The 22,070-nt window shown below is 33.8% G+C and overlaps 1 protein-coding gene across 1 annotated transcript; it reads left to right on the top strand.

The window, feature by feature from the left end:
• The first annotated feature begins 11,602 nt into the window (after window positions 1-11,602).
• Window positions 11,603-21,259, top strand: LOC113700221 (DNA (cytosine-5)-methyltransferase 1B-like). Its single transcript, XM_027220744.2, has 12 exons — window positions 11,603-11,994; window positions 14,177-15,671; window positions 15,929-17,435; window positions 17,592-17,756; window positions 17,911-18,112; window positions 18,202-18,313; window positions 18,464-18,611; window positions 18,692-18,889; window positions 18,991-19,269; window positions 19,544-19,705; window positions 19,847-20,065; window positions 20,921-21,259. The coding sequence occupies exons 1-12, from the start codon at window positions 11,949-11,951 to the stop codon at window positions 21,056-21,058; spliced, it is 4,671 nt and encodes a 1,556-aa protein (XP_027076545.1). The 5' UTR covers window positions 11,603-11,948; the 3' UTR covers window positions 21,059-21,259.
• Window positions 21,260-22,070: the final 811 nt, after the last annotated feature.

The following is a 22,070-nucleotide window of genomic DNA, read 5'->3' as shown; positions in this document are numbered from 1 at the left end:
CTTAAATCGATCGAGACGTGGAAATAGCTCCTGAGAGTTCTCGTATCCTTCCATGTGTGTTTATTTCCTACTTGTGCATTTAAATGAAAGTTCATGTTTAAAGTTGCTTTCAAGTATGTTATTTGATTGATTGGTGCTACTTGCTTGCTTGCTTGATTTTCTTGGTCTCATTGAGCGTTAGCCCATCCCTTTAAGTTTTTTTTTCCTTAATAGACTTTGGAGGTGGAAGTTGGAAGTTCTAGACTAGTGACTTTTGGTGGAAACTAGTATACTTTTGTATGTTATTGGAGACCATTAAAGTGTAAATTTTGTTATATTTGGGATTTGTGGTTTGTAATCATATATGGTTTACTTGGGAATTTTGGGATTGTATATTCAAAGTACTTCTTAATTACGTCGATGGTTAATTGTGATCCTTTATTAAGTTTGAATGAGTGCGTGAGTCCTGACAAAAGTTGGGCAGACGTCCCGCTGATACCCTAGGGTTCGCTCTAGGGAGAAGTGGGGGCGTCACACTCTGTTCCATTTTTTACTTCATATTTCCCTAGAAAAGCAAAAGCATAGATTGTTAGGAAACCTATTTCTCATCATAACTAGAAAAAGGGAAAAATCATACCTGAAAATGTATTTTTTTATGCAAAAATCCCCTAGCTGGGAGATGAGACATTGTACAACTAAGGAGAATCGGATGGTGAGGCATAATTTGGGGAGCAAAATCATTAATTTTTTGTTTAAGGAGTAAACCTATTCTAACCAAAATTTTTCCATTTTCGTCCTTTCAAGTACAATGATCATGTAGGTGACCAAATTATGTAGCAAGAAATTAGAAAAAAATGGGTTGATTTGACATTGAATGAAGAAGAATAGTCGGGTCATGCTCTACAAAAGTAGTTCAACTACTTTTCTTCGTCTGAGAGAAACAGGGGAAAAAACGAGAAACAAAGAGAAACGGAGAAGAAGAATACTAAGCAAAAGTTCAAAATCAACCCTCAATAGTTAGTCACTATTTTAAGGGTCTATTATTCGTTACAAGGAAAATTTGTAAGTAGAAGCTAAAAGTCAGAAAAACCCCTTTATAGTGCTTGGCTATTCAAATAGGGGTCAAAACCCGAAGGGCATTAAGGGCAAAGTTTTGCTTCACATAGTGAAAGCTCTCTCATAGCCTGTCACATGGCTCAAAGTGGGAGTAGAAGGGTTGAGTTTTTCTATAAGATATACATATATATATACGCGTATATGTATGTATATTCTTGCATAAAATTTAGGAATGTCTTAATGCTTAATGAGCAACCACAATCCAACAAAGCTGGAGACCATACGCCATGCTTTCCTTTGTTTCACTTGTTAAGATTTAGTTTCAAGTCTCATTTTATATGATTGTCATATGAAATTCCAAGGGTATATGAAATTATAGATTAACTGCTTAAGTTGTCATAGTTTATAATTATATCCTCCACAAATATCTCAATTCCCATGTAGTATTACTTAATTAATGTAAAACCTAATGACCTACTACTCACCCTAAGTCTAAATTCACTTCTTCTTTCTAACTTTCCATTGCATATTGAACATCTTCCTTCTCGAAAGGAAGACTAAATGGTCTATTGATTTTCTTTCGTTCCATGATTTTATTTCTTTACCTTTTGTCTAATAAATCTCTGCTAGAGTTTCCTAGTAAAAGTATTCTCCTCTCTTAGAATTACCCAATGAGAGTATTCTTCTTTCTAGGGATTCATAGTGAGATTTTTTTTTATATTTTTATTTCTTTTGTTAGATTTGAAATTTGGCTATCACATCTGGAATTTTTTAGATTTATTTTGTCAGATTTCACAATTATATTTGAACTTGAAATAGTTAATTAGTAGATTTGTGGTTGGAAACATTCACAAATGTTGTTGGGGCTATAATATTTTATACTCCCTTCATCCCATTGAAAGTATAATACTTTCCATTTTGAGATGTCCTAAAATATTTGTTATGTTGAGATAGTCAAAGAACTTTTTAGTCTTTACTTCCAATATAGTCCCTCCCTTTACTCATATGCATGTTACCATTTAAATTCAAAGTTTGAATTTGTGACGGTAAGATTGGGAAGAGAAACACAAATATCACGATCAAACCACTATTTTTAAAAAGTTGGATTTCCAAAACAAAATAAAATAATGGGGACGAAGGGAATATGATGTTTAAATATGTAGGAGTTTTACACTGAAAAGTTTTATTAATTTTTTGTATATGTAGTATTTGTCATTCTTCAGATCCTGTCATATTTGGATATATATCGCATGTGATTTTTGCTATTAGAATAGATTTTATTAACACGCTTATGATGTCTTTTATTAAAGAAAAATTCACCAGTTGAAAACATGTTGAAAAAGGATAAATTAATTAAATAGGAATCACATGGTTTCCTTCGTAGGACATAAAAATGGAAGGTAGAGTTAGGGGCTTAATGCTCAAACACGGCGTGGGAGTTAGATTGGATGGAAGAAAAGAAGTACAAAAGTGGTGAACACCATACTTTTAAAACTAATAATTAGGAAGGAAGCCCATGCTTAGCGCCGAAGCTTTAACCTATATGGTGAAATATTTATTCAAATGAATTTATAAAAGAGGTAGTAGAATTAGAATTGCATAGTAACAAGTTTCATTGAATCAACTAAAATGCATGGATTTATAAGAAAATTGATCAAATCAACAAATTTATACATGATGATTCAACCATTTTAAGTATCCTTAAGCAACAACAATTCCGATAAATAAATGCAAGTTCAAACGAATAGCAAGAAAGCAATTTACCAAATCAATAGTTTTGTCAAGTAGAGTGAATTAAGCATAACAAAAAAAAAATAAGGCACATACAAACATAGTAATCAGTGATGTACAATTTGCATATGTCCATATCAAAATATGTGTTCCTGTAGTAAATACTAGTTTATCTATTGATCTATGGATTAATCTTATATATATTGACAGTGTATATACTATTACCGTTGAATCCATGACACACGTGTAAAAGTTGAATTTCAAATTCAAATTTTATATAGTTATTATTCATCCAATGCTGATAGTGTATACACTGTCAGTATATGGAAGATTAACTCTTGATCTACACGTGCTATCATAGATTAATCTAACTATGTATTCACCAAATAAAAACGTTAATGCTTTTTATACCATTCAAACAAATTTAATGAAGATATCTGCAAATAAATCTGTTAAAATTTAAAACCGAATTGAATTCCACTTTTTTTACGCAAGCCAAATTTACAACAAAATATTTTTCCACTATTGAAATAGTCAAAAATTTTCTCAAACAACAATCAACATATATCAAGTGTGAAAAAAAAATATATCAACTGTGAGGCCAAATTTAGATCCTATATTGATCGTAAAATTGCAATCAACAGATAACTTTTGTTCACAGTTTAATCACCTGCAGTTACAAACATTAGATTATACAACTATAGTTAGAATATATAAGAAGGTTCTGTGATTATTAACAGTATCATATATTCTATAATAAAATATCTAGATTCATACAATAGTTCTTGAGAAAATATTACAGTAGAAAACTTATAGCTTCTACTGTACCAACTAAACACGAAAAATTGTAGAAAGAGAGAAAGTCAATAAGCGTATCTATCAAAATCACCTGTAAAGAAATATGGAGCACAAACACCAAAATCAACATTCATCAATATTAAAAGCCTCCATTATTGATAGGAACTTCAAGAGCACTGCAAATACTTGTAACAGATTGGTAATTATTCTTCACTTATTGCACATTAAAATTCTCTTAGACATAAATCAATTGCTAATTTAAATGAATATACCTCTCCAAATAGCCATGCCAAAATATGAAATAGAACTAGCTGAACCAAAGTCCTGAGTATTAAGAGTTTCTTGAACCAATCATCTTCAACATTAAGAACCTCCATTAATGCACTTAAAAAAACTACCCAACAATTTATAAATGAAGAGGAAGAGGCATTGCAATTACACTTGTAAATGGTTGCAATACTAATTTTCACCTATTATGCATTAAAACTGCCTTAAAGATGACTTAATTACAAAATTCAAATAAGTCCCAATGATTACAGAAACTCAACTGCATATCTAATTGTGACGATCTCACCTTTCCTTAGGGCATACCCCAGGTTTGACGGATTGCCTGCCCAACTTTCGCCAGGACTCGTTCACTCACTTCAAATAAAATAAGGTACAACCTCAAGAATACATGAAATAATAGTTCCCAAGCGTGGAATGGATACTTACATTCATTTCTATTTCAAATCTTCGTACAATCTCAAATATAACAAAAATTGTTAATTCCAGATACATTCAACCCTAATCGAGCACTAGCGCGTGTACAATCGTATAAATTCAAAAAACTAGACTATGCTAGCCTGTACCAGACTCATGCCATCACTCGTTTCCCCTGTAAGGAAAAAAAAAACTAAAGGAATGAGTTAAAAGCCCAGTGAGGTTCCCATACACATAATCAAGCAATTGAAACAAGGACATATCGAAAAAAACATTTACAATATAAAAGCAATGAAACACACTCATTAAAAGAATACATGCTCACGTGGAGCCGTTCGTTCATTCATTTGCCAACCATTTTCCTTATCCCTCTAAGATTAGAAAACATTCTTTTTTTTTTTTTTTTGCAAGTGAAAACTCCTTCAGTGTTCTTGACATTCATTCATTGATTTCATTTCCCGCCACTAGCCAATTCACTGGCCAGTTCTCCACCAACTTTCGTGGTCATATTCAAGTATACCAAAACACTGTCCTAGGATCACCAGCCGCCCGACCGAGTCCGCTTCTAACTCGAGTCGACTGGCAACGAAGGGCAAGGGCGCAGTTCAGCCAAAAGGCTTACATCTATGCACAAGTAGTATTCAATTATTGAAAATTCACTTTTTGGCTTGGGTTGAGTGCGATAAAGTACACACTTGCCCATCGAAAATCCATTTAACAATCCTTGGAAAGTATTTAACATTCAAGCAAATATTCACAAATAGTCACATAGTCACTTGTTGTACAAACACACAAGGAACACTCACCAATATGAGCAAGAGATATGTCAAAAGTTTCCTTCCGGGTTGTACTGCGAATCACCAAAGAAACCTAGATCAGTCAAAACAAAGTATTATGGTTCAACTAATCAAAATCTAGATGAACCATCAAAAATCCAGAAATTACTAGTGCAAATACGAAAATACAGTTTTAGAGTGAATAATAACATTTGAACTTCCAAATCATGAAAAATCTTGAGTCATTTCTCAAATTCAAACATAACAAAAGAAAAATCCAGGAATCAGTAATTGAAAGAACAATCAATCCCAAATTGAAGTGAGCCAACGTAATTCAAAGTTTTCGAGATAAAACTAACACTTTTCATTTTAATTGATACCAAATCTTGGTCAAAAACAACTCATATACTACTATTGAAGTGCATTCAAAGACACATATATAACTTAAGATCCAACTAACCCTAAAATCAAACCTTACATCTCACTAATATTCATAAGAGCAAGTAATAGAAATTTGGGCAGCATTTCCCCTATTTTCTTACTTTTCCCATCCAAGTACAACTTGGGTTCACAAGCCAACAACCCTCCAATCCAACCACAAGTGATAACCAACAACATTCATCTATTCAAGGCCTCAAAACCAATCAAACAAACCGAATAATAACTTATCACCATGGATCAAAGCTGGAAACCAGTTTAAAGAAGAACTGATAAATGGCAATTTTGTCATCCTTCGGTGTTTTGGTTGTAACTGTAGCTAAGTATATCGGATCAAGGTAAATTTTATGGCATTTCAAAGCTAAGACATACACCTACATTTATTATGTATACCTCCAAAGCCAAATCATGCATTTTCATGGTCAAATATTGAAATCTCAGAGAAAACATAAAGCTGTCAGTTAAACAGGGCATTTGGACAGTCAGGGGTATTTCAGTCATTTCATAAGATACAGTACTCCAATTGAGCTGAAATTTTCTGGGTAGAAAGATAACTCAAATCCCTACAACTTTCATGTTTTAAGCAAGAGCTGATTTGGCCTTTATCATGGACGAAGATGAAGTTCTAGTTGGGTCCAAAAACAGGGCAGAATTACTACCAAATGCTGGAAATTCAACTTTTACTCTAACATATCACAACCAAGCCATTAATCACTTCACCAAATCCATATCCTAGCTCAATAACATCACTTACTAGATAAACAACAATAATCAAGGCTGAAAAATGCAAACCCTAGCTAACATTCCACTACACCATCAAAAACTAAACAATCAACCATAGCAAGCCAAGAGTAAAAGCTTCTATACCAAATTTAACAAGATTAAGCAAGAGAGAAGGAAGTTCAGGCCTTATACCTTCCAAAAGCTTCTTGCAAGTGAAAAACAAACCACTAGCTTCCAAGATTTCCACCACTTCTAGCCTCCTGAGCACTAAGATGAGGCTTTAATTGGTTTAGTTTTGCTGATTTCACTCAAACAAGGCTTGATTCAAGATTGGAAATGGAAGGTTTCTCTCCTCTCTTTTCCCTCTACAAAATTTCGGCCAAGCCAACAAGAAATGAAGCAAAAATGGCCAAAATGCAAGATAAGAAGGAAAGAAATAAACTTGGTCCAAGTTCCTTGGATTTCTGACACTTGGCACCACAAGATGGTTTCTTTTTTTTTTTCTTCCTTTTCTTCGGTCAAAAATGGTGGCTGACTTAAGGGTTAATTTAGGGGAAATTAAATGAAATAAAAACAAGGAGATTAGGGTAAGAAAATATTGGTCAAGTGGAGTACTCAACCGGTAACAAACAGTGCACGTCGGTTCAAACCTATTTTCCTTAACTTTCTCGTACTTGTGTTTTTATGATTCACTAAATTATTATTAGCACTTCTAATCACACACTTCCTCTTATCTAAAACTCACTCTTAACCACCAAATTTAGTACACACAACTCACCAATTAATCACACTACCAAAATACACCAAAACCCTAACTTACTCTAACTTGAAAAGTAAAAATAAAACTCTTGGCTCAACTAATGAAATCACCATAAAATTTAGGGTTAGTAAGTAGTTAAATAATTAAGTAAAGAAACATAGAAGAAAATATAAAATAGTTTTTAAAAAATGGGAGGAAATTCTAAACGAATTTTCAGGTCCTCACACTAATGATTCTCAATGGTTTTGCAATCCAATGAACTTACTATTTGTATTAATGCTAAAGTTAATGGTTAGTTTAGTTTAAAGGATAAGTTTATCATTTTGCACCATAAGCACCACTTAAAAGCCTTATAATCATGGGTAACACACAACCAATTGCATATAGGTGGACACAATAGTCAAACCCTACTCAGCTACACATCACAATGTTGTACACTTAGTTTAACTATTTGCATTTGCATTTTTCCCTGCTTAAAATAACCCTAAAGATGGCGAATGAAAATATTTCAATAGTCACATACAAACTCCTTTATACATATATACATACACACGCACGCACACGCACACACACACATATATATATGTATGTATATATGTATAGGATACAGTTAAAATTGGTATAAACAGTCAACCAGTTGAGGAAGGGGATGAAAGAGAATAGTTGGAAGAAAGAAAATGCTTGGAGAAACCATTTAACATTAGCATACGAGATATTAAAATAAGGAAAAAGATACAAAATATGACTACAACTAAGCGAATTAAGTGATAAAGATAAAGAGAAAAATGTCCCACTTTATAACCATCTCCTATTTCTCCACTATTCTACGAATGAAGTTAATTTTAGAGTCCATATTATTTGCTTTAGAATCTGGAATCCATATTTCGCTTAGTATAGTAATGTTGTTAAAATAATGGCCCAGTAGGATATGTCAATTGCCTAAGAGAACTCTCTCCAAGAATGGTGACAAATGGAAAGAATATGAAATTCAGGTATTTAAAGGAAGTGAATTCAAAACCACTAAGATCGACCTAGTAGCCAGAGGATGGCTCTTAGAGTCTTCATCGTTATAAAATTCAGGGTTTGAATCCTAATAATTAAGTTTGAGAAGGAGTGGGAGGATTAAAAACAAGGTAGTGAATTTAGATATCTAAAGATAGTGAATTGTCACATTTGCCCTTCAAAACATACTCCAATATTTAAAGTTTGAGAGTAAATGTGTAAAATAGACACATTGTTAATCTTTCATTGTTAATCTAAAATCTGAAATATGAAGTCTGAATTCATTAAATTGTTGAATTGTTAAGTACTAATATGATACATTTGAGTCTATATTAGATTAAGTGATAAGTGAATAGCTTATCACTTATTTTTTAGAACAAGTTTTGGCTAAAAAATTCAATTTCACTTATTTAATTCAGATATTCAATTTTTTGTTATCAAACAGTTTGAACATATTAAGATATGAATTCATTAAATTAAGGTACTGAATTGAATTATCAAACAAGATCTTAGTCTCAATGTTTGTCTTATATGTAGTATTTTAAAATTTAATAAATTTGTTATTTTTGTTCTTTTATAAGGGTGGCAATGGGGCGAGGGCCGCCTCGTTGCCTATTAATTCCCCCCGCCCCCGTCCCCGGCTTCCCCTACCCGTCCCGCTTCCTCTGCGGGGGCACCCATAGGGTTAAAAAAATTTTGTTATATAATTTTATTATAATTAAATTTTAATAAATAATCAAGTACTAAAATATCAACACATCATCAAGTTATTATTTATTGTAATTTCACAATTGAAACTCATAAAAATAATTAAACAAAAGCTATTTGAATACAATCCAATATGATAAAACAAATATAACTAAAATAATCAAGCTTTCACTTTTGATACAAATACAATCACTAAATTATTATTGTGTTTTTTTTTAGAAAAAAGTGTTATTGTGTCAAGTGTAGTTAGGAATATAATATAAATGTATTAATAAATTTAGTATAAATAATTAATAATTTTTATTAGTAGACATGTATAATTAGTAGTATAATTGATAATATCAATTATATTACATATACTAATATACAATAAATGATACATATAACTAATAATATCATTATTATAAATTTATAACTAATTAAATTAAATATTATATATATAATTATGTACATATATATATCTTTATTATTTTTTTAAACGGGTGGTGGGGCGGCGGATGGAGCAGGGGAGTATACCCCTGTCTCGTTTCTAAACGGGGGGAAAAATTCCCCCTCCCTCCTCCCCCGGTGGTGCGGGTGCCTGCGAGCACCCATCCCCGTTGCCATCCTTATTCTTTTATATCCATATTCTTCTAAAAACAGAATCTTGAAGATAAAAAGAGCCGGTGCAAATGTATGAGCAAATAAATAGCTTAGAGTAAGGAAGAAAGGGAGATTATAAATAGGAGATCTTGGGTTGAAAACCTCTCATTTTAAAAAAAATTAGTTTAGAGTAATGTCATGATAGCATTTGTGCCATCTACTAAGTATATTATGTTCACAATATTTAGTTACTATATTAATAAAGGTACTTATCTAAAATTAGGTGCTTAGTATGTTTATCTAAAATTAGATGCTCATGCTGTGCTAATTATGCCAATTACTTAATTACTTTCTCTATTTACCATATGTATAGTTTGTAGCAATTGAATATGGATAAAAATAAGCGTATGTTTAGCTATTTATGTATCATTTCTAAATTTAAACATAAACATAACAACATACTAGTGGATTCCCACTCAGCATTTAGAATACCATTTGTTATTTGTTCGTGGCATAACTAATTATGCCAATTACTTAATTACTTTCTCTATTTACCAATTTATTTTTTGTAGCAGTTGAATATGGATAAATATATGTGTATGTTTTGGCTATTTATGTATCATTTTCAAATTTAAAGATGAAAATAACATCATACTAATGCATTCCTAGTCAACATTTAGAATAACATTTGTTATTTGTTCATGGCATAACTAGCACATATTTGTTGCTAATTCCATAAATATATTAAATGACCATTTAAAGTAATTTGCCAAATTAAGTAAACACACTCCTTTTAGGTCAATCATTCAGTAACTATTTTTTCCTTAATTGTACATATATTTTTAGCAACAAATCTTACACTTAAATCAAAGTAAAACAATGAAATAAAGAGATTAAAACAATGAAATAAAGAGAAGATAATGCCATTGTTATTTGGTTGGGGTTAAATCCACACATCCATAATTTAAATTTAAACCCTTATAACCAAGCTGACCAAAAAATCCATAGCATTTATGGGGCTTGGTAGGAACTTTTTTAATAAAAAAATACCTTTTTTTTTGTGAAAATAGATGGTGCTAATTTGGATTTAAAATTTACGTCATTATGATTAGTTTTAAATTTTTGACATTTTTTCATTCACTTTGATGGCATTTATTTTTTCCTCTTATTTGGTGGCGAAAATGTTTTTATTTCTTTTTATCATGTAAGAGGAGATGAGGGATTCTTTTATAAATTGTGTTAAGAAAGTATTTTTATCTTGTTGGCACATTGCACTTCAAAGTTGATTGAAGTATAAATTTAGAAAACACAAGCGGATCAATAATTAGGATGATAGTTTCAAACAATTTCAATTAATTAAAATTTGTAACTGATTTTTTTAAACAGCTTTTGTCATATAAAAGACATGTTTTTGTATTAAAAAAAGTTTCTATTAAATTTCTATACACTATTTTGTCATCTTAATGCTAGGGATGTGAATTTAGATTGAGGAGGTGTGTATTTAGCCCCACTCTTGATATTTTTTGTAGTCTAACTTTAATTGTAGATGTAGGACTTATGTTCAAATAAATGAATAAAGAACATTTTGATTAAAAGCTTGAACTGTATACTATAAATTTTGGCAAATACAAAAGTACGTTGAATTTAAATCACCAGTAATCAATCATTATGTGTCTAACATATGAGCTGACTCACATGCTTGTCATTATCATATTTGCCAACATTTCCTCAAGAAAATGCCTTGTTTGGATTGCAGTTTTCCGTCAGAAAATTAAGTTATTTTTTGTGATCGCATTTCCCTAATATCTTTTTCCCTCACATACATCAAATCACTACAGTAATTTTTCCATAAAAAATCATGGAAAATACAATCCAAACACAACTTTAGCATTCCGCACAATCCGATTAAGAGTAATCATTCAAGATTTGTTCAATGTATAGTGTATATATGTCACCATACATCAACAAAGATCAAAATTAGTATCTTTCAATGCTCAAATCTCACATATGAAACTTTGTCAATTTTTTTCGTTTTTTTATGATGTATAATACAACAATTTGTGTCCTTTAATTGCTAAACGCTAGTGCTTTCTTAAGATAAACAAGATGAATAAGTCAATCAAATAGAAATTTTCTACAAGCAAAATTTGTTTACTCTACATTTAAAATCTGAGCAAACAAAAATTTTTTTGTCTGATACTTATATAACAAAGACCATAATAAAACAAATAAGCCCCAACATCACTCATAAAAAAAAGTGAAAGCAACGACAACAACTTGAAGAAAGAAAAATTCCCATCATACTACTAGTAATATTCCAATTTCCACACAAGCAATTAAAAAAATGTAACAATTAATAAGCATAAATCATTTTCTAGGTAAATATTCGACATGTCTGGTCTGGCGGGCAGCATTGCCTTGGCGCCCAAAAACCTCAAAAAATCTCTTAAACTTTTTCGGCTTCCCGCTTCCCTGTTTTTTCAAACGCGTTTTCGTTTATATTTATATTTTATTCAATAATTTATTCCGTAATATATACACCCACTCCCCGCCACACTACCCACTCATTTTCCCTCCCCTTCTCTCATTCATTGAAAAGCCCTAAATTTGTTTCTCGTAAGTAAGAGAAGAGAAAACGAGGGGTTTTTCTATTATTTTTTTTTAATTTTTCAAGGGAAAAAAATTCACGAAAAATGGGTTCCGCAGCGGTCTTGGATCCAGCTGGCCTTGATGACGATGGTATGTTTTTTCACCTTTACTCTGTATTTTTAATCTTGTGCGCTTTTTTTGTTTGTTTTTGAGCTTTGGAGTTCTTGTTATTTTGGCGAAGTATCGGAAAATGTAGGGTTTTTAAGGAGATTTTTTTGTTCTGTTGATGTTCTTGCTATATCGGCGAATTATCGGAAAATGTAGGGTTGTAGAGGTGTTTTTATTTTTTGTTATTCTTTTGTTTGGTGAGTTTGGGATTGTGCGTTTGTTGCTTTTGCTTTTTGTTGACTTTTTCACTGGTAGCTGAGTGTGATTGGGACTAATTAATAAAAAATTGAGCATTTTTATGTTTGTATATTGGTGATTTTTTGTGGATAGGCTGCGGGGGACTAATTAAATCATGCTTGAGCTTGGATCAGGACTTGAAATGGATAAAAATTCTTCTTTTTTTTTTTTGATTCTTTAGTTTTACTGGTTTTGTTTGATAATTTAAGTGATGGGAAAAGAAAGAGCAAATACTCAATGCAATGGTTTTGTATCTTTATGAGGGAAATTCATAAAACTGCTAAATCGTTACATTCACAATAGTAACCATTATTGAAATTATGGTACTAGGGGGAAGTTGAGATGAGTACTATAACGCGGAAGAATGGGAACTCTTTGACACATCCTGAGTTTGGCACTTAAGATGGACCTGCTTTTTTAAGTTTTTAAGAGTTCTTATGGAGTGTCTAATATGAGATATTTCAAATATTATCTGTTGCTTTTAGGCGGTGATTATGGTAAAATGGATATATGGAAAGTCTTGAGCCTAGTTGGTTTAAATTTGTTTGCCTTTAATACCTTGTGTTTGGAAAAAGCAAGAAGGTTAAGTGAATCACTTTAGGGAAAGTTCTATGCTTTAATGGCTCTAATTTCATGGCTTTTGGTTGCTGCACTGCAATGCACCTTGCTTGCAATATACTATCCATGGCAATAAAAGAGATATAAGTTATCAGTGAATAGATATATGCCTCAGTTTTCATTGTCTAGTAGGTATTTCTTGTTTATAATCATTTAAAAACAGTACCAGAGCTTTAATTTGGACAGTGTTGAAGTTTCATTAATTATCACCCATGAGACTGCTCCATGGCCATATATGGCATTAGGGATTGACATGTATCGGATGCTTAGTATACACCTACGTCTAATTAACAGTACCAGTGGAATTAAGACTGGTGCACCCTCATATTGCAATTGAAATACCATTCTTGCTAAAGTCCATTGAAGTTCTGACAAGTTAGCATATTCATATGTAAAACCGAAAACTTTAGTTGAGCCTCTTTTTTTTGCCTGTCTAGTAAACTTTTTGATCACTAGAGATGGTGGTTGACATCTTTGACCTCAAGGATTAAAAGAAATTATCAAATTCAAAGAAGGATTGCTTGCTTAAAGCTTGCAGTCATTGTTCCATTGTGTCTTGGTAAAACGCATGGTTGGGCAAAGACTGATTGCTTTTCAACCATCCTTTTCTGCAATGGAATGTGACTTTTTAAGATTCTAGTGTATATTGATATGCTTCTGTCATCTTGCATCTTGATTTTCATTCTAAAATTTAAAAATGAACAGTGTACCGTGGATTTATGTTTCATTGTAGATTCTAATAGCATGTAATCAGAAAACATGCTTTTTTTGGTTTGCTAGGTCTAAAGCAATTTATTCTTGAAGTACAAAAATAGAAATTCTGATATCTGCATCTGGTTAGCTGGGATCTTTAGATGACTGATGTGGTGATTTTGGAAGAATTTTTGGTATTCTTGATAAAAATTGTCCCTAATTGCAACATTTTCTGGATTATCTTTTTGCTTTTCTCAACTTTTCCTTTTTCAACATATAAGTAATATGAATTATGACTGCTCAATGCATTCAACTTTTTTGCTATTTTTTATGTCAATTTGGTTTGAGTTTGTACAAATGCTTGTTATCAGTTATGCTTTTGAACCTGTTTCAATCCAAGTGAAAGATCTCTCTCTGGAAAAGGATATTAAAAAACTTGCCCTGCTCTGTGAAGATATGATAAAAGAACTTGCCCTGCTCTGTCAATCTTTGATTTTGCCTGCAAAAATATTTGTCATCTGCATATCTCACTCTGAACCTTGGACTTGGAATTGGCCTTTGCCGGCTCTCTGTTTTCTTGTATGTTTATTGTTTTCTTGTCTCTCATGCATTACAGGTGTCAAAAAGAACAAAACCAAATCAGGTCTTGCATCAAAGAAAAGGGCTTCTGTGGTTGAAAAAAAGGAAAAGAAGAGATCTAGTTCCACTATTACTGAGGAACCTACTTCACGAAAAATGCCAAAGCGAGCTGCTGCTTGTTTGGATTTCAAAGAGAAGCCTCTTCAGACGTCTAAAAAGTCAGATATCATTGAAATGAAAAAGGACCAAACTGTAGATGAAGAAGCTGTAGCCATTGGGTTGACTGCTGGACAAGATGATGGTCGCCCTTGCAGAAGACTTGTAGATTACATTTTCCATAATTCAGATGGGATTCCACAACCGTTCGAAATGTTGGAAGTTGATGATGTTTTCATATCTGGTCTTATCTTACCTCTTGAGGATTGTATTGACAAAGAAAAAGCTAAAGGAGTCAGATGTGAAGGCTTTGGGCGCATTGAAGAATGGGCAATCTCTGGTTATGAAGATGGATCCCCAGTTATATGGGTGTCTACTGATATTGCTGATTATGACTGTCTTAAGCCTTCAGGTGTCTACAAGAAGCACTATGATCAGTTCTTTGCCAAGGCAAGTGCCTGTATTGAGGTCTATAAAAAATTGTCAAAATCTTCCGGAGGAAATCCTGACTTGAGTCTTGATGAGTTGCTTGCTGGGGTTGTACGTGCAATGAGTGGTATGAAGTGCTTCTCTGGTGTAGCTTCTATCAGGGATTTTATAGTTTCTCAAGGGGAGTTCGTTCACAATCAACTTATAGGTTTGGATGAGACATCCAAGAAGGCTGATCAATCATTTCTTGAGCTGCCTGTTCTTGCTGCTCTCAGAGATGAATGCAGCAAGCTAGCAAATCTTGCACAAGTGAAAGCTGGATCCTCAGGTGGAAGTTTAAGAATAGGCTGTGAAGAAAAAGATGGAGATCACATGAATCCCCAATCTGGCTCATCAAATTGCCCTTTAGAAGAGGATGAAGATCTGAAGTTGGCAAGACTTTTACATGAAGAAGAACTCTGGCGCTCAATGAAGCCAAAAAAAAGTCAAGGTTCATCCTCCCTTTCAGGCAAATATTACATCAAGATCAATGAGGATGAGATCGCTAACGATTATCCTTTGCCAGCATATTACAACACCTCTAATCAGGAAACAGATGAATATGTAGTATTTGACAGTGGAGCTGATACATACTACATGGATGATTTGCCAAGAAGTATGCTCCACAACTGGGCATTGTACAATTCAGACTCTAGAATGATATCGTTGGAGCTACTTCCAATGAAACCATGTGCTGAAATTGATGTGTCAATATACGGCTCAGGGGTCATGGCCTCTGATGATGGATCTGGATATCAATTGGATACTGATCCTAGTCAATCCTCCTCAAGCAGTTCTGGGACATCTGAAATTGATGGAATTCCGATATTTTTGAGTGCAATAAAAGAATGGATGATTGAGTTTGGATCCTCAATGATCTTCATATCAATACGAACTGATATGGCTTGGTATGCCTTCTCTATGTCTTCAATGTTGCTGTGGCTATTTGCTATTTATCAATTCAAAAGTGTACAATTTTTATTAATATAACCTGGAAGGCAAATATACCTGTACAATATGGAGTCCCTTTAAGAAAAGTTTAAGTTGCTTGTCTGCTTGCTTATCCTATTCTTGAGACCTTTGAACTTCTGTTCATTAATTCTTAGCATATGTTATAACTAACTTCTCTCATCTATAAGGTAATATCTTATGTACTCTTCTCCAGGTACAGACTTGGGAAACCGTTGAAGCAATATGCTCCTTGGTATCAACCCGTCCTCAAAACAGCAAGGCTAGCTATCAGTATAATTACTTTGTTGAAGGAACAGACCCGAGTTGCACGGCTTTCATTTTCAGATGTCATCAAGAGAGTGTCAGAATATGAGAAAGATCATCCTGCCTATATATCTTCTAAAGTGGATGATGTGGAAAGATATGTGGTTGTACATGGTCAGATTATTCTGCAACAGTTCTCTGAATTTCCAGATGAGAAGATAAAAAAAAGTGCTTTTGTTGTTGGTCTTACTCAGAAAATGGAAGAGAGGCACCATACTAAGTGGTTAGTTAAGAAGAAGAAAGTTGTGCAGAGGAATGAATCAAATTTGAATCCCAGAGCAGCAATGGCTCCTATAATTTCCAAGCGGAAGGCTATGCAGGCAACAACAACCAGGCTGATCAACCGAATCTGGGGGGAATACTATTCAAATTATTCACCAGAGGAGTTGAATGATGGTGTCAATTCTGATGTGAAGGAGGATGAAGAAGTAGAAGAAGTAGAAGAAAATGAAGAGGACAATAATCAGGAGGAGGAAAAAGTTTTCCCCATGAAAACCCACACCACTTCCTCATCATCACGACGAACTAAGTTCTGCTCAACGATGGAGATAAAATGGGTTGGAGAATCTGTGGGTAGAACATCTTCTGCTGAGGCCTTGTACAAATCAGCCATTGTTCTAGAAGATGAGATTGCAGTTGGTAGTGTCATTCTTGTAGAGGGTGATGAATCAGATGAAGATTCTGATATGTATTTTGTAGAATATATGTATGAAAAGTTGGATGGAAGCAAAATGTTCCATGGACGGATGATGAAAAGAGGATCTCAAACCATGCTAGGAAATGCGGCTACTGAAAGAGAATTGTTTTTGACAAATGATTGTAGTGATTTCAAACTGGAAGATACCAAACAAATAGTGAAATTGGAAATAAGAAAAAGGTCTTGGGGACATCAGCACAGGAAAGAGAATGCAATTGCTGATAAAACAGATAGAACAAGAGCGGAGGAAAGAAAAAAGAAGGGTCTACCACCCGAGTATTATTGCAAAAGCTTGTACTGTCCGGAGAAAGGTGCTTTCTTTAGTGTACCTATTAATGAAATGGGTCTTGGGTCTGGTGTCTGTCACTCTTGCGAATTAAAGAAAACTGATTCCGAGAAGGCAATTTTTGAGATAGACACATCTAAGACCAGTTTTGTCTACCTAGGGACTGAATATTCTGTTTACGACTATGTTTATGTGGAACCCCATCAATTTGCAGCAAGAAAGTCTGAAAGTGAAACCTATAAAGGTGGGAGAAATGTAGGATTGAAGGCTTATGTTGTATGTCAACTGCTTGAGATATTGACAAGCAATGCAAGTAGAAAAGCTGAATTGGATTCTACCCAGTTGAAACTCAGGAGATTTTTCAGACCTGAAGACATATCTGAGGAGAAAGCATACTGCTCTGATGTTCGAGAGGTGGTAGCTTTTTCAGTTCTAGTGATATGAATGTACACTTTCTACTTCTAATTAATGATACTAAGAAATATGAATAACCTAGCATGTTAGGAACTTTGAATTGCTATTTTTTTACCTTATTCAACTGTTATGAGACTTAGTTGGTATCCTTCTCAGATCTATTATAGCCAGGAAACCCATACTCTACCTGTTGAGACAATTGAAGGGAAATGTGAAGTTAGAAAGAAGCAAGATCTTCCATCTGAAGAAGTCCCTGCTATCTTTGATCATGTTTTCTTCTGTGAACATCTCTATGATCCTTCCAAAGGATCTCTCAAGCAGGTAATTTCTGCTCCCACTCCCTATAAGTTTGTTTTTGAGGAATAGTTTCTAACTTCTGTCAGAAGTGCCATTAGCTTTCAGTTTGAGCGTGTATTACTTGAAAATTCTACTTTTATATAGCATAAATTCTACTAAATTCTTTATCTTTATGCAGATGCCTTCTCATATCAAATTGAGATATAGTCCGAGGAATTATAATGATGATGATGCTTGTAGGAAGAAAAAGGGGAAGTGCAAAGAAGGGGAATACGATGTTGGAGTTGAAAGAGTAAAACAAACTTCTCAAGAAAACTACTTAGCAACTCTAGATATTTTTGCTGGATGTGGTGGCTTGTCTGAGGGACTGCAGCAATCAGGCAATTATTGTTTTAAGAATAAAATTTGTTCTCTTTAGGGAATAATCATCATGAACAGGCCATGACAGATGGTGCTTATCTTCTTTCAGGTGTTTCAATCACTAAGTGGGCAATTGAGTATGAAGAAGCTGCTGGAGATGCATTTAAGCTTAACCATCCAGAGTCTTTAGTGTTCATCAACAACTGCAATGTGATACTAAGGTAACCCCCCCCCCCCCTTCTTGGTGTGTGTGTGCATGAGTGCAACAGAAAGTATCTCTCTCCTTCTCTCCTGCACCCATAACACATTCAGGAAACGGTACTATAAAAACAATAATTGGCAATGACAAAGTCTGTTGGCTTGTAACACAGGGCTGTTATGCAGAAATGTGGGGATGCAGATGACTGCATATCAACTCCAGAGGCTGGTGAGTTGGCTATGAAATTGGATGAAAAGGAAGTAGAGAATTTGCCACTGCCTGGACAAGTGGATTTCATCAATGGCGGGCCTCCTTGTCAGGTTTGTTAAGCCCAACGGCTCAAGTCACTTGATAAATAAACAACCATTTTGCTTGACTTAAGGTACTTTTCTTCCTGTAGGGCTTTTCTGGAATGAATCGGTTTAATCATAGCACCTGGAGTAAAGTCCAGTGTGAGATGATTCTAGCATTTTTATCATTTGCTGACTACTATAGACCAAAGTATTTTCTCCTGGAGAATGTGAGAAATTTTGTGTCTTTCAACCAAGGCCAGACTTTTCGTTTGACTGTAGCTTCACTTCTTGAAATGGGTTATCAGGTACATGTTGCTTCTTTCATTGGTATTGCCTCAAGGAAATTCACAGTTTAACAGAAGAGCTTTGTTGTATACTTGTATCTAACAATCATGTTGCTTATCAGGTGAGGTTTGGTATCCTTGAAGCTGGGGCATATGGGGTACCACAGTCTAGGAAGCGAGCATTTATATGGGCAGCATCCCCAGAGGAGGTCCTTCCAGACTGGCCAGAGCCAATGCATGTATTTGCTGCACCAGAATTGAAAATCGCATTATCAGCAAATTCGCAATACGCAGCTGTGAGGAGCACTGCAAATGGAGCTGCTTTCCGTTCGATAACTGTCAGAGATACTATTGGTGATCTTCCTCCTGTTGTGAATGGGGCATCCAAAACAAATATGGAGGTACTCAAAATGCTTATGCATTTTCCTGCTTTGAAACTAAGTTGAAGAGACATTCTCAGTCGATGAATTAGTTTTAGGCTGCTTTCAAAAGGATTAGTTGAAGGAAAAGGCATAAAGATTCCTTCTTTTTTTTTTCTTTTGGTTTTTTGTTTAAGATGAAAGCTGGTGTGGCAACCGGCCAATTAGTGAGTTCACTGCCTTCTTCCAAAGATCACATCTGGTAGATATGTGTTCTCGTTGACATGTTTTGCATCTACTTTTCTTGTTAATGCAGTATAAAGGTGACCCTGTGTCATGGTTCCAGCAAAGAATTCGTGGGGATTCAGTGGTTTTGTCTGATCACATATCGAAAGAAATGAATGAACTTAACCTTATCAGGTGCCAGAGAATTCCCAGGCGTCCAGGTGCTGATTGGCGAGACCTTCCAGATGAAAAGGTGTTGAAATGTCTTTTATGGAATAAGATATTATGCTTTTGGGAGTTGGAAAAAAAAGCAAAATAAAATTAAAGAATAAAAAAAATAAAAAATTGCAAACATCTGTATCCTGTGGTTGAACTTTCGTTTGGAAATATGCAGGTCAAATTATCTACTGGGCAAGTGGTCGATTTGATACCATGGTGCTTGCCAAATACAGCTAAAAGGCACAATCAGTGGAAGGGCTTATATGGGAGGTTGGACTGGGAGGGCAACTTTCCGACTTCTGTAACAGATCCACAACCTATGGGTAAAGTTGGAATGTGCTTCCACCCTGAACAAGACAGAATTGTTACTGTTCGTGAATGTGCTCGTTCTCAAGTAAGTCCAGTAACAAAATATCTTTTCAACTTTTTTGCATCTTTACAGTAAAATTTTTCAGCATTACCAAATTTTAATTATATGGCACGCTAATAGAATTTGCATCTTCATATTAACTTAGTAAAGTTGGTTGCATTTTTCTTTTGGGTAAAATACGCTTTACACCCTTGTGGGTTAACAATTTTGTTACACAACTTCTCCATAATTTCAAAAGCTGTATATAATATTCATGATTTGGATTAAAGTGTCAAAATAATGGAAATGATACTCCATAGTGGAATCTACAAAAATGTTGAAATTATACTTGTTTAAAAACTAAAATGATTGAAATAATCAAAATATATAAATATAATATCCACGACATTTTAACCTCTTATGGTTTTGTGTTTTATCACATAACTCTCTTATGATTTAGTGTTTTATTACATAATCCCTTTATGATTTTCTAACTATATTAATAACCCTCTCGTGATTTATAAGTGATTTTTAAATTTAAATAGGAGTACTTTTGACATTTTAGTTGATTTGGTTAAGGAATGCAAATTCTGTCATTTTGACATTTTATTTTAAATTATGAGGAGATTATATATAACTTTTGAAAGTACAAGGAAGTTATATGAAAAATCCCTAAACTGCAGGGAGTTAAAGTGTAATTTACCCTTTTATTTTTTACTCTTGAAGTTAACCTAAAAAAAAAAAGGTTTTTGCTCAATGGAAAATTACATGCTCTGTGGAGAACTTTGAGCGATTCAAGTATGATTTCTTGAAGCTTAGAGTTATTAATTAATCTTTGGTTTTTCAATGAAATTTTAAATCATGGTAAATGTTCACAGTATTTTTAATTTGTCCATGCAGGGCTTTTCAGACAGCTATAAGTTCGCTGGTAATATTCTACACAAACATAGGCAGATTGGTAATGCTGTTCCTCCTCCTTTAGCATATGCATTAGGAAGGAAACTCAGGGAAGCAATCATTAGCAGGCGATCTGCCTAAAAAGTCAACAGCTCAATTGTACATGTAATTCTTCTGTATCTTTCCCTTGCAGTCTCAACAGGTATATGTTGTATAGAGATTTGGCATTTGGGGAAAGACTTGTTAAAACATTGAATTTAAGTCGATTGTTTTGCAGCAACGAATCCAAGCATAGGTTTTTTGGGTAAAATGCATTGAAATTAAGTGCTTTATTTATGATTCTGTGATCAGGTTCAATATCTTTGCTAATAATTGAATCAATAAACTACTCCTTTCGTCCCGTTTTATTAGTTTTGATTTTTTTTTTCACACAGATTAAGAAAGTGTAATTAATTTGGTTGGAAACATAAATTTAGATTAATAATTTCCTAAAATACCCTTATGCTAATCACGAAGAGTGTCAATTAATATTAGTTACAGCTAATGGGTTAGTGTTGGAAAAGTTCAATGTATTCAATGTAGTGGGTTAGTATTTAATAACAATGTATTAATAATAAGATATTTAATAAGGGTATTTTAGACAATTTGAAAGATTGCTACATTTCTTAATGGAAAAGTGGACTATAATTTGGGATAGACGAAAAAGAAAAACAAGACTATCAAAGTGGGACGAAGGGAGTATTAAACATGATAATGTTAGTTCCAATGCAAACCGTTTGTATTAACAGTTGTCAACTTATTAATCATGTAAATAGATCATATCTTCATCGACCTGTTACTGGGGAACAGCATGGGAAGATTTTGTGGCACATTTGATTCTGTCTGGGTTAGACGCTTTTTATTGATGCCTAATTTCATTAGGGACTTAAGGTGACAAATAAACCCTTTCTCCTCTCTCTTCCCAACACAAAACTTCTTCCTCCAGCACGATGAAAATTAGTCTCACTAATGCCATTGAAGCTGATGAATTAAGTTTGATGTCCGTGCTTGAACTTTGTTTCTTGGGTGCAAAATTTACCCAAGTTTAATCCCCAATGAATTTGTTCCAGATTTACGATACTGGAATTTATTTGGTCAAAGCTATATATTTCAT

This window comes from Coffea arabica, chromosome 7c (genome assembly GCF_036785885.1).
Source record: "Coffea arabica cultivar ET-39 chromosome 7c, Coffea Arabica ET-39 HiFi, whole genome shotgun sequence".
NCBI classification, from domain to species: Eukaryota; Viridiplantae; Streptophyta; class Magnoliopsida; order Gentianales; family Rubiaceae; genus Coffea; species Coffea arabica.
This window is presented reverse-complemented; position numbering and strand designations above follow the sequence as displayed.

Coding starts and splice junctions, on each gene's coding strand:
- LOC113700221 (XM_027220744.2), top strand. CDS start 11,949: ATGGGTTCCGCAGCGGTCTTGGATCCAGCTGGCCTTGATGACGATG. Junction 17,436..17,591: donor ACTGCTCTGATGTTCGAGAG/GTGGTAGCTTTT, acceptor TATCCTTCTCAG/ATCTATTATAGCCAGGAAAC. Junction 20,066..20,920: donor GTGAATGTGCTCGTTCTCAA/GTAAGTCCAGTA, acceptor TTGTCCATGCAG/GGCTTTTCAGACAGCTATAA.